The sequence below is a fragment of the Mauremys mutica genome, chromosome 3 (genome assembly GCF_020497125.1).
Source record: "Mauremys mutica isolate MM-2020 ecotype Southern chromosome 3, ASM2049712v1, whole genome shotgun sequence".
NCBI classification, from domain to species: domain Eukaryota; kingdom Metazoa; phylum Chordata; order Testudines; family Geoemydidae; genus Mauremys; species Mauremys mutica.
Window position 1 is genome coordinate 86,377,972 of NC_059074.1, and position 12,874 is coordinate 86,390,845.

Below are 12,874 nucleotides of genomic sequence, written 5' to 3' on the forward strand. Positions count from 1 at the left end.
CACATGAAAAAAGGTTGAAAAAAACCCAACACTGTTCAATTAGAAACAGAACTGCAAACCTGTTTCTAAGTACTGCCATCCACGGTCAAATGATAGTTACGCGTGATGCTGCTTGACAAGCCATGGCAACCTAATCAAATGAATATGATTTGGCTTTCTACACTGCAGTTTTCTTGTGCCATGGATCTTGCCTCCGAAATTGAAATGTGTCTATTGGTAGAACTCAAGCTCCTCAAAGCCAGTGCCAGCCCTAGAGGCACTCAAAACAAAAAGCCACATGGGGCTCCAAGTTCCAAGTGTGCTCTGCCTTTTGGCCTTCACAGGAAAAAAAAAAAAATCTCACTCCTCATTTCTATGCCCTTTCAGCTTAAAAAGCCCTCACTTGCTGATGTTTAGCTGCCTATGTAATTACCCATATGAGACAGTTCTAGGCTCGTGTTTATGCTTGTGTCTTAATAGTAACTTCTCTTCTCTCTAATGTAAATAAGGACAAGATACAATTGTGTCTCTACACTGCCTTTGAAGTGAAAGCCTCAAGTTTTCATTTTTCTAAACAAAATCCTCTTTTAGAAAACTCTCCCGTCTCTGATCTCAACTACGCTATTAAAATCTAGTTTTGTTTAGCCTACCACAAAACTAAGATTGGTCCTGAGCACAGCTGAGCTAATTGCCAGTAAGACAGTTACTTATGCACCTGTCTGGTGATAACACATATTATAATAATGTAGTTAGCTTAGCATGGTGGTAGCTGGCCAGAAGGAACAGGCAGAGGAAGGATGAGTCGACCAAGAACCAACCATTGAGGATTTCAGTCAGATTATGAAACAGAATTTCTTTTTTCAGAGTAGCAGCCGTGTTAGTCTGTATCCGCAAAAAGAACAGGAGTACTTGTGGCACCTTAGAGACTAACAAATTTATTTGAGCATGGGCTACAGCTCACTTCATCGGATGCATGCAGTGGAAAATACAGACAGAACATGAAACAATGAGTGTTACCATACACATTATAAGGAGAGTGATCAGTTAAGGTGAGCTATTATCAGCAGGAGAGAAAAAGAACTGTTTGTAGGGGTAATGAAAATGGCCCATTTCCAGCAATTGACAAGAAGATGTGAGGAACTGTGGGGGCGGAGAGGGCGGGAATAATCATGGAGAAATAGTTTTACTTTGTGTAATGGTCCATCCTTGTCTACACTTGAAAGGATTTCCGGTATAGCTATACCAGCAGGCCCCCTAGTGGAAACCCAGCTTATAGCCGCAAAACAATTATTTTGTTGATATAGCTTTTACCAGTTCTCCAAACAAAATAAACTGTACCAGCAAAAGGATGTGTTGCCAGTATAACTGCATCTACACTACAGTACTTTTTTCCAATATAAAAATTTCGTAACTCAAACTCCTAATCAACAGTATTATCCAGCAGAACTTTTTGAGTATTGACCAGGTCCTACAGAATTTTAGGCAGTCAGGGTGAGCTCCACAAAGGGTACTTAGTGTCACAACCAGGATGTGGGCACTCTGAACTAGTGGTCAGAGCAGGAGTCAGGCCAGGGCAGATACCAAGAGGTCAGAGTCCAAAACAGGACTCAGGTATCAGGAGGCAGGCAGGGTCAGGCTACCAGGGGTTCAACAGTAGCTGCAAGTATTGCAGGAGAAGCAGTTCTAAGCATGGGAAACCCAGCTGCATGGATAACTTCCTGTCCCTGTGCTTGGTTTAAATAGAAGCTGGGAAGCAATCAGGACCCCACAGTGTTTGGCCCATCGGATCCCAGATTGGAGTCCTCTGTCAGCATTCTGCTTCTAATCTGACAACTGTTAAACAGGTCACCGAGTGGCAGGTTAGAATTTACTAGTTCCTGGGAGCCCTGTGCATCAGCATTCAAGAGCCATAGTCCCTGACATTTTTAGGCACCACTGCGATCCACAAAACACCTGCTTGGCTTCCGCCTAACCCTGTAGGTGCCTAAAGTCACTCAGTGCCTAAGTTTTTGCAGTGAAAGTTCCCTATGCATCTATGTTTTTGCCTCTGAGCACAGGCACTGCTGCCTCTCTCTATGCACCCAGACACCTAACTCCCAGCCCCAGATCGATACACAAACCGGGGAAAGAGGTTGTAAAATATATTACTGGGGCTCAGTCCTTTTAAAATGATCATAACGTCCATGCAATAAGGATTTAAATACAAGCTAAAAAAATCCTCCACACTCCCAGCACTTAACTTCACCAATCAGAAGTTTGCCCAACCTGACCTCAGTTAAGACAGTGGAATCTGCAGGAACAGCTTTCTGTCGCGGAACAGGGTGTTAAAACATATCCTGGAAAGTGGCTCAAGAAAATGAAAGATCAGTTGAAAGTCTGAGCACGAAACTGGTTATGTACGAAGTGAAGGATTTCAAGTATGAATGTGTGGGTGTTCTTGCATGTGCTGAGGAAAGAAGGATTTGCAGAGGAGACAAGGGAGAGCTTTGTGTACAGTACTCACTCTGACACTGCTCAGCCTGTTCTCTGTCTCTCTGCTTCACTTCTGAATCGACAGGAACATGCAGTGGCTCCTCATTCTCACTCTCTTCACCATCATTTATATGCAACAGGTAAGTTTTCTCAAAATATCTTTCTCTCGTGAGCGGTTACAACTTTTATTTGCTTCATGACAAAATAAAATTCACTCAAGCAAATGCTGTGTGCAGAATAGGAAGCCATTTTTTACCACCATGTACAATTTTATTTGCAGGTTATTCATTGCACAGACACAATTTTGAGATTTTCCTCTCACTTCTGTTCATTTCTAAAAAAAATTAAATTCTCAGTGACTTCAACTCTCTCTGTCTGAGTGCAAATTCTTGTCTGACACAATGTAAGTAAACATCTTTCCCTTATTCAAATTCCAGGTACATGCACTGATCTGGCTCTAGGCCTCCATGACCTAGTTTTGCAAATTAGCAAGGAGCTCTGATGTTATTAAACTGTTTTAACAACAGAGAAATTCTGCTCTATCTACTCCAGTTTCAAAGGCCAATTCCATTAAAAAAAACAACTTGCAAATGTGTTCTTTTCTTTTTCTAATAATGAAGTTAAATCTCCACATAGACCGTTCTCATAACAATTATACGTTGGTATTAATTTATTTACCTCATACATAATTTGCTTAATCTTAAAAACCAACCAAGCAACCATGCATCAAGAGATTTCCACACAATGGTCTCCTTTTTGAATCTTCCCATAGGACTGGCAAAACATGTGCCGCGGGTTTGTGTGATGTGGACACAATTGTTACAGTAGGCTAGGGAAGGAAGAATCATAAAATATTTGGTTTGTCAACTTTACAAGCAGACTTTAAATTTTTATCCTCACTTGATAGAATGTTGAAGATTTTTTCAAGTAAACAGTGTTATTCAGTGTCAGCAGAGTTAACCCTACCCCAGGATGTTTTCTCATGATTTGTTTTTCTTGCTGTGAAGAGTCACACCTCTGAGTTGCCCTCTCTTTCTTTATTTTGTTTTGTTTTTGTTTAGGTAGAGCTCTGCAGGTTCAAAGCACATTTTGACTTATAATACAAAAGCTTTAATAACTGCATTAATGTAAGTAATTGCTGAACCACAGCATATGAAGGAATTCTGTTAAGAGAACACAGATCCATTTTGAAATAAGAGATACCTGATTTTAGTCACACAGACAATACCACGGTGTGTAGTTCAGACCCTAGCCAAATTTTAACAAGATAGATAATATTTTTGGGAAAAAGATTTCAGCAAATGTTGAGCTGTGCTGATGGGAGTTTCCTAAAGTAACCATCCAGTCACTTATATTGATAAATGTTTAAGAGCACCTGTTTACCTCACAACCTTCTTCCAGAGACAGAAACTTTAAAAAGCTTTAATAACTGGCACCAGAAGTACAGACTAAGCTAATTTTATGGCTGGTTAAGGTTAACATAGAGCTGTTCCTTAAAAAAATCAGTTATAAGAGCTAGTGATTTATCATAGTACTACTGTACTATGTTTGTGTGGAGAACGAATGAAAATAAATAATGGAATGATTAAAAACACCATTTATTAAACTGTGCCTGGTACATTGTAGAGCCTGTTTGAGATATGGCATAATATTTCAGCTCCCATAGTGGTTGATTTTGTGAACAGGTGTGTATCTTAAAAAACAGTTCTAGTCAAGTGACCATGGAAGCTAGATGTTGGAACCCAGTAAAACTTTATAGGTTTGGTGGAATGTTTGAAAAATGATGATTATAGCTACAAAAATTACTATAAATATGAAAATCAGAGGGGAAAAACCCCATTAGGAAGATCCCCTACTCCCTGTGGTGAACTGGAATTCAGTTATGCGGCTGGTTGTTGTGGCATGCAAAGCAGAGTTCTGCAGCAACTTCCAGTTTAAATATGGGAATTTGTATTGAATTAAATAGGAAAATGAATAATATAACTAGTACAATAGTCTTCCCTAGACTGCCAACAGTTGTTTTTACTGACTGGACAGTACTGCACTGCACAATTTGTTTGGAGAAAGAGAGAGAAGCTGATAGCTAAATGCTATGTCCTTAGGTACCCAGAAAAATGAGGAAGATGGATCAGGTTTTTGGCACCTATGTGGTAGCTGAGGTTTTGTCAGTGGGGAATGCCTGTATCTTCTCTTTCCCTGGATCTTAATGGGCAAGGTTGGAGGTTTCTTTAAGCTACACTGGTGGAGCTGCTAGTACTCCTTGTTCTCAAACCCATTAGACCATGGGAACTACTAGCTGCTCTGTGGGTTCTTCCCCCGTATCAATCTATTCGCCACTGCTAAATAGGTTTTTATTTAAGACCAATGAAATAGTTACAGTTGACAATTTAAATTGTCATCATGTTTTAGCATTAATATGCCACTGAAATAAACAGAAGCAATATACCGCTCTCAGAAATACTGTTTCAGGCTCACTGTAGACTTCAGAAAACAACACTCACGGTTCATTTCTGGAAGGTTCTCTATTCAGTCATGGGCTAGAATCAGTCTTCCTTTAAAGTGAAGACTTAAATTCTGAAGCAGGAGCTGGACTGTGTGGAGAATTCTGTAGATGCAGAATCATGACACACGGGACTTTTGCTTTAGGTCACTCAGACTACCACCTTGCCATCTCAGTGCTGCCGCCAGTCTGTTAAGATCTCTTTCCTGCTTAAGCCCTGGATCCCGCAAACACTCATGTGAGTAAATTTATGCACGTGAACAAATTCGTGGAACTGCTCACATGTGTATCGATTTGCAGGATCAGCACCCTACAACACATTTTTCCTGCCACTAGCACAACAAAGCCAACACAACAATGGCAAAGTGACCTGCCTTCTGTTCCTTCACACACCAACAACCCAATTGTCAAGTAAGCTGTAAGTGCCAAATTTTCAAATATGTGCACCAATGTAAGTGGCAGAAAGAACATCACTTGACTTCCAGATATCAGAGTCAATTTATAGGGCTGACAGATACAGTCTATAGATTAGGGCTGAGTACATTTGGTATAACTTTATCAACAGTGTGAAACCCTACAACACCAAATTTAAAACTTTCTCCTGACTAACTACACTAAAAGTTTTATTTTGTTGAAAGAAGAGACAGATTAATTTTCTTTGAAATAAACGGTAGGTCAGATTCATTGTTGGTGTAACACTCCAAATGTGCTAAGTTAGGGGTGAATTTGGTCCTTTGTTTCTCATGTACTGCCCCAGCGTATCTCACTTTTTCATCTTGTGAATTTTTACAAAAGCTTTAATGGCTTTATGAAACTCACTTCTTTCATCCTTACTAAAGTTTATGGTATACTAACCATGCTTAAAGTAACCCAGCCCTCAAAAGTCCAACCATATGTAAGTTTTTCTGCAGGGCACAAGGCAACGGACAACTAGAAGTGAAGCCTGGGGAAAAATCTGCAGAAGCCAGTGAGGTACATCAGCGTAAAGAGTTTTGTCACTGGCCATGCAAATGCCCCCATGTGCCAACCTGCACCCCGGGAGTGAGCCTGGTAAAGGATGGTTGCGGATGTTGTAAAATCTGTGCCAAGCAGGCTGGAGAGACCTGTAATGAAGCAGAGACCTGTGACCCTCACAAAGGACTTTACTGTGATTACTCTGCAGACAGGCCTAGGTATGAAACAGGAGTATGTGCATGTAAGTTATTACTCTTTCACATCCTATTCTTGAAACTTCCAGGGGTGATAAGCATGGCTTTTTATAGACTGACTCAAACAAAAAAAATCTTTTAGTTTGGGCTGCACAGTTCCTTGCCTGTAAATTACACTAGCGTACACTCATTCATTTACTGCTGTGTAAATAAGTATTTTTAAGGGTGGACCGTTGCGCCATTTTACACATCAGTCAAAGTGGTCCATTAGGTGTAGCCACTCTTACTTATGGAAGCATTTGTGACTGGGTTAAAACAAAGCAGCCAGTAAGCATAATTTCTCACAGATAAAAGTTGTGTTTGGGTGGGAAAGGGCAGAACTCTCCTCTTACATCTGCAGAACTTCAACAGTGCAGGTAATTGGATGATCTCGCCTTACCATTTGGTATCCATTAACTGCATTTTACAGCTTGTAGCTGTGTTAGTAATTTTGCTCTTTGCCATTTTCAGATATGATAGCAGTAGGATGTGAGCTCAATGGAGTGTATTATGTCAATGGCCAGGCCTTCCAGCCCACCCCACTTTATAAGTGTCTCTGTGTTAGTGGTGCAATTGGATGTACACCTGTATTCACCTCAAAGGCAGCAGCAAGTCAGTGTGTCATGGTCAAGGGCAGAAAAACGTCTGGACATTCCAACTGTGGCCCTGGACAACAGAAACAGCTACAATCAACAGGCTACAGATTAATGCCAGGTGTGCATGACTAGCATGGTCAACTATTTTTGTACATGGTAAATTTTTAAACTACACATTTATTTAAAAAAAAACGAATGGTTTGATATTCTATTTACCGACATCTCGTAGATCCTTCTTATCAATAGAAAATGGAGGATTCTAGATTTTGGCTCAGACAGCCAGGTTGGTTATTGACAAAATCTCAGTCATTGCAAGGGGGAAAAAAAAAAACCAACTTCCTTCTCTATCTTGGATTCAGTCTATAAGAATATGGAGCAATTTATAATTTTCTGCTTTCTAAACTACTCGCAATATTATCAGGTTCAAATTATAATGGCCGTTTCCAAGTTAAATCATTTGTCCTCTGCTTCTAGGATGAGAAGGAGAATAAAATAAAACTAAGGGTAGCCTGAGGCTCAAGAACAAGCCAGATTCAAGTATTGCAGATATATAGGAAGGAGCATGCAAACAAGCGAGCCAGCCCAGGCTATAGCAAATTTATACACACATGCTGGTGGTTAACATCCCAAAATCTGGAATTCAGGTTGGACAAGCTCCCAAGAAGTTCAAGTACTTATGCAAGCTAGCCTAAAAAATGGAACCTTATCCTACATCTAAATGGTCAATTTGACGAGACATGAAGGATAGCAATTCCTTTTTACAGAATTTATCCAAAACTGGGACTAAAACCATACACAGTAGGAAAGGAACTCAGAAAAGCAACTGAGTTCAAATGAATGAATTGCATGCTTTTAGAGAATGATGTTAATCTAACCAAGGAGAAATGGAACCATCTGGAATATCTGATACCAAATCATTTAAACCAATTAAAATGTATTAATAAACTGGAATTATAATTTTATATACCTGCAAGATAAGATGTTGCTTCTTCCCAGCATGTTAATAAGACAGAAATTTTAAGGTGCATTTTCAATCATTTTTACTGAGAGTGAAGAGCAACTCCAGTCCTTGCTCTGAATTCAGGAATTTAGATAAACTGTGGAACACAATGAGAACAACTGCAAAGCAACTGTTTCCCAGTTGGCTTTTAGTTCACAGGGCTGAACATTCCAGCCCCATGTTTGCAGGGGAAGGGAAGGATCACTGGTTGCTATACATGCCGAGGGTCTATGCAGTTATTCAGCTCATATAACACTGCTGATCGACTGTCTTTTCCCAAGACACAGGTGATGGGGAAAGGCAGCCAATTAGAGCAGCATTTCCCCCCATAGACAAGTTTTTTTCATCCAGTCCTGTAGAAAGGTCTGAAAACCCATAGAGAGTTGGCAGGTCTAAATGGACCCAGAAATTGCTTTTAACCATTTGCTGGCACATCCATGGAAGAATTTTCCCCATTTGTCAGAGCCTTCCTGGATAGAGACCACACTGTTCTACAGGGCTCAGTGCACTAGGGATTCCATTTCAGGACCCAGGCCTTAAATGGAACTTTTCTGCCTTTGATTCCAGTTGAATGCAAAGTCAGGTTTGTTTACATGTCCAGTTTTACTTTCTGGTTTTCATTTGTTACCATGATGTTACAATTTTTGGGTGACAAACTCCTGGCAGATATTTAAATCTAAATAAAAATTTCCTTTGATTTAAAAAATGAACTTTGTGGGTCACATGCCTATCCATCTTAGATTTCAAACCATGATTTTATAGACCCTAAGCCCATAATGAAACACTGCAGAGTGATGGACTCAAAAATTAACTTCTGGAATTAAATTTATAGTTAACCCTCAGCACTACCATATGAGGACCTGGTCTATAATCTACTCCTGGGGGAATTCTATGCACACAATATATTAAAATTTTGCAAATTTTGTCAAAGTAATACTATATAAACACCCCCATTTCAATTAGTTTGGTAATTTATTTCAGAATACCTTTCAGCAATTAAGTCTGTAACAATACAGACACACACACAAATTCTCCCAGGAATAGAGAGTTAAAGAAACCCCTGTCACAACCCAGTTGTTTCTCTGCCCCCTTCCCACCTAGAGCCCAGCCAGGGGGGCCAGACAGTCACACCCCTCCCCCACAAAGGCCAGCTGCGGGCCCCCCAGCCCAGATACTCACATCCCCTACCCTCCTAGAGCCTAGGGATCCAGAGGGAGGAACAGCCTGATGCTAGGCTTGCATAGGCCTGGGCTTGCATAGGCCTGGTCTACACGGGGGGAGGGGGGGGATCGATCTAAGGTACGCAACTTCAGCTATGTGAATAGCGTAGCTGAAGTCGAAGTACCTTAGCTCGAATTACTTACCCGTCCTCACGGCGCGGGATCGACATCCGTGGCTCCCCCATCGACTCCGCTACCGCCACTCGCTCCGGTGGAGTTCCGGAGTCGACGGGAGCGCGTTCGGGGTTCGATATATCGTGTCTAGATGAGACGCGATACATCAAACTCCGAGAAATCGATTGCTACCCGCCGATCCGGCGGGTAGTGAAGACGTACCCATAGAGTTTCCTGCATGCCAACTCCTTCCTTCAGGACATGCTGGGAACTGCAGCTGCTGGGAATCCTCCAGTTCAAAATCCTCCCGGGCTCTGCCAGGTCCAATGGCCCCTAATGGAGGCCAACATCTCTGCAGCCCATTTCTGTGGGGAAAAAAGGAAATTCTGCACACACAACATTAATTTCTGCAAAATTCTGCATTTTGCAGTGGCACAGACTCCCCCCAGGAGTAGCTATAATCCTACATCTTGTTTCTTTACGTCCTGGGCTGACAGGGAGGGAAAGTGATACAAAATAGTGCCCCAGCACTAGGTTGAATATCTTCAGTTACTTTAAACTGAACAGAAACACCTTCCACCACACTTGAACCTGGAAGTAAGAGCTCTTGGAAGAGAAGTACCAATTAGCCTGAATAAATGGAAGGTCTGTACTATGTGGAGGCCTTATTTATTACATCTGAAGCACCAGAGATGTACATGGCATTTTACAATACCAATTAAGATTGAGGCATGACCCAAAGAACAGGGAGACAACATGGAAAGTGAGGAAGATGGAAGGGACAAAACCAAAACAGAGTAGGAATCCTTGGTAGGAGAAATGCTTTTTCCCTTTCACAGAGAAAACCTGAACATTTGTTTAAAAAATGATGTTCTCTCCTTAACACAATGTAATAATCTGTGGTTTAAATTCAATTTGTGCATAGTTTGCATGAAATCATGCAGTGGCTTGTTAGCTCTAAGACTGTTTTAATTCTTTTCTCCTTTCTGTTAATGCTGGTAGCAAATGCTAAGCTTAATTTTATTGCTTTTACTGTTCTTTCAGTTTTCCTGCTTTCCTTAAGCATTTTCTGTTTAGCTAATTCCTAAACAAAGACAGTATCTATATCATACGTAGAAAATGTACTACATATGAGCAATTATGTAACCTCCCTTTATTTATTGCAGATCTGTGCCAGGCTTTTAATCTGCTTCCTGCACTGAGATCTTTAACCTGCTGTCTACCTTCCAGGTACCCTCATAATTCTGCCCTACCCTCTTAACTACATGTGCAGATTTCAAACCCCGTGAGCCCTTCTTGAGTATTTCATCAAGATTTGCCACAGTGATTTTAAATCTTATTTTATACCTTTACCTATTTGCACTCCTATTAGGTAGGGGATTAGATTTATTGCATTAGATATTTAGAAATGACTGAAAAAAAAATCGCTCCTGACATAAAAAAAGAAAAGAAAATTTACATATCAAAAGATTTATTTACATATGTTCATATAACTTTTCACAGCTGCCCTTGGTCTGCAGTCTAAGAAATTTTTAAAATGTGTTCTTCACTACTCTGGATGTTTTATAACAGTTCTTCAGAAGGGATTTTGGGTTCCCATAACATTAATCTGGAGGGCCACAGAACAAACAAACAGTCATGCTGAGATTTTCAAAGCCATCTCAGAGATTTGGATGTCAAATTCCGATTTTAATGGAAATTGGTATCCAAATTTCTTAGGCAGCTTTGCACATCTCAGCCTCAGCCTTTTAGGTCTAACGAGAGAAACCACATGAACAGAAATCAAATGCTAAATCACTTTTTCAATTAAAGCTACTTTAGGCTATTTTTAAAAGTTCTGTCTCTATCTTGCTGTGTTGCAACATGTATAATACATTGCTCTGTCTCTCAGGTTACAGAAGTCTACCACTTGTTTTGAAGGAGAAGTGCTTAGTACAGGCAACTTCTTGGACACCTTGTTCCAGAACCTGTGGCATAGGTATATCCAACAGAGTGACCAATGAAAACAGTAAATGTGAAATGAGAAAAGAAGAGAGGTTGTGTTTCATACAACCTTGTCAGACCAATATATTGAAGACTATAAAGGTAAAATGTAGTGCAAAATGGCTTTCCATTATCTCTGATATGTGAGCCTTCCTGAAATACAAGATTGATCTTGTCTTTATCATGTAGCAGTGAACTACAGAAGTATAATTTTAAAGAAAGCCACAAATCTGAGGATCATTACTGGTAGCCTGCTGTTTTATTACTTTAAAAAATAAATCTCAGTTTCTGACTGGTACAAAGAAAAGTAAAACAGCTTAAAAAAAAGTAGGTAGTGTTTCAAATGCTACTGCTATTTAAATGCATAACAACCTTTGTTGTTTGTTCTGTTGCCTTTTTTCATGTGAAGTTTCAAGCTTTGCTTTGTTTTACATTTAAGATTCCAAAAGGAAAAACATGTCAGCCAACATTCCAGCTTCCCAAAGCAGAGAAGCTAGCCTTTTCGGGATGCTCAAGCACACAAAGCTACAAACCTACTTTCTGTGGTGTGTGTCTGGACAAGAGATGTTGCATACCTAACAAATCCAAAATGATCATTGTACAGTTTGACTGCCCCAAAGAAGGCTCCTTTAAGTGGAAGATGATGTGGATCACATCTTGTGTTTGTCAGAGGATTTGTAGTGATCCAGGAGATATATTTTCAGGACTCAAGTTATTATAACTTACACCATGGACAGCAGTGTATCATCAAGATGGCAGCATGCTCAGTTTGAAGAGAGTTAGCTAAAGAGAAGACCCTTCCACTGAAACCAAACTTGTTGACATTCTTCTGTTAAATACCCTGAGAACATGGTTTAAGAACAACATCTATGTACGTAAAACAAGATACTCAAAAAACATAAGAATTAAATTGTTTGAAACGCGAGTATACATTTGAGGAATGTCTAGCTAACATAGGGACAGCCATGGAGGGAAAACTTTTGTAATTTAAAAAAATCCACAGGAATACAGGGGTGAATTTGCTCCATATTTCACAAAAAACTCCTAGAAATAGGTGTCTTCCCTCATCCTCAACAAACATGTAGGTTTAAATTAAACATCCAAGTAACTTGAGATTCCTTTTTCTACTAACTTTTTTTGCTGTAATGATCTATCATTCTTGATCCACAAGATAGAGTTAGAAAAAAAAATTACATATTGTAGCATTCAACCACAAATGAATTTTAAGCGCAGATTCAGTTGTGCACTAATTCATTTGCGCGTAGGTACAAACAAAAACGTATTTGTCAAGACATAGGTTAGTTCACTTCATTCCCAATGAACTATTTTTCTAGATTTTAATTTTAAATGTATACAATTTGCCTTTTCATTATTTTTCCCCCCCTCATGACATGCTGACAAAAACAAACTTATAAAAGGAACAAACACTACTTATACAATGAAAAGTAACCTCATGATCTTATGCTGGCCTGCCTTCATTTCTCTTCCCTCTTCATGATATTTTGTTTCTTATTTAACCTAGACTGCAAGCTCCTTGGAGTAGGGACCATGGGTGAAGTCCTGGCAAAACTCCCAGTGACTTCAATGGGGATAGGATTTTATCCTATGTCTTTTGTCATAAAGTGCCAAGTACATTTGTAGTGTTCTATAGGTAAGTTGTTTCACCGGAGTGACTTTCAAAATGCTTTCTTCCTAATAAGAATTGCCTCAACAAATATGTGTCTTGTGTATTTCTGGCCTCATACATTGAAAATTAGAACTAATACTATTGTGTCTCGTCATACTGCCACCGGAGCTCTCTTGAAAGAAACTTGTAATTTGAA

At 39.8% G+C, this 12,874-nt stretch overlaps 1 protein-coding gene across 4 annotated transcripts; it reads left to right on the plus strand.

Moving 5' to 3' along the window:
• The first annotated feature begins 2,308 nt into the window (after positions 1–2,308).
• Positions 2,309–12,823, plus strand: CCN6 (cellular communication network factor 6). 4 transcript variants are annotated; one of them, XM_045010489.1, is made up of 6 exons: positions 2,309–2,591; positions 5,852–6,146; positions 6,610–6,852; positions 10,235–10,298; positions 10,960–11,046; positions 11,491–11,687. In XM_045010489.1, exons 1-6 carry the CDS (start codon positions 2,541–2,543, stop codon positions 11,546–11,548), a joined length of 798 nt encoding a protein of 265 aa, XP_044866424.1. In that variant the 5' UTR covers positions 2,309–2,540; the 3' UTR covers positions 11,549–11,687. The 4 variants fall into 4 exon arrangements, 3 of the variants coding, with proteins under 3 accessions (XP_044866424.1, XP_044866421.1, XP_044866423.1); XR_006578180.1 differs by having other exon boundaries at positions 10,960–11,153; positions 11,491–11,631; XM_045010486.1 differs by lacking the exon at positions 10,235–10,298 and having other exon boundaries at positions 10,960–11,153; positions 11,491–12,823.
• The last annotated feature ends 51 nt before the right edge of the window (positions 12,824–12,874 follow it).

Excerpts from the sequence above, each read along its gene's own strand:
- CCN6 (XM_045010486.1), top strand. The coding sequence starts at position 2,541 with ATGCAGTGGCTCCTCATTCTCACTCTCTTCACCATCATTTATATGCAA. Across the intron at positions 6,853-10,959 it reads AGGCTACAGATTAATGCCAG|GTTACAGAAGTCTACCACTT; the intron begins GTGTGCATGACT and ends TCTGTCTCTCAG. Across the intron at positions 11,154-11,490 it reads ATATATTGAAGACTATAAAG|ATTCCAAAAGGAAAAACATG; the intron begins GTAAAATGTAGT and ends TTTACATTTAAG.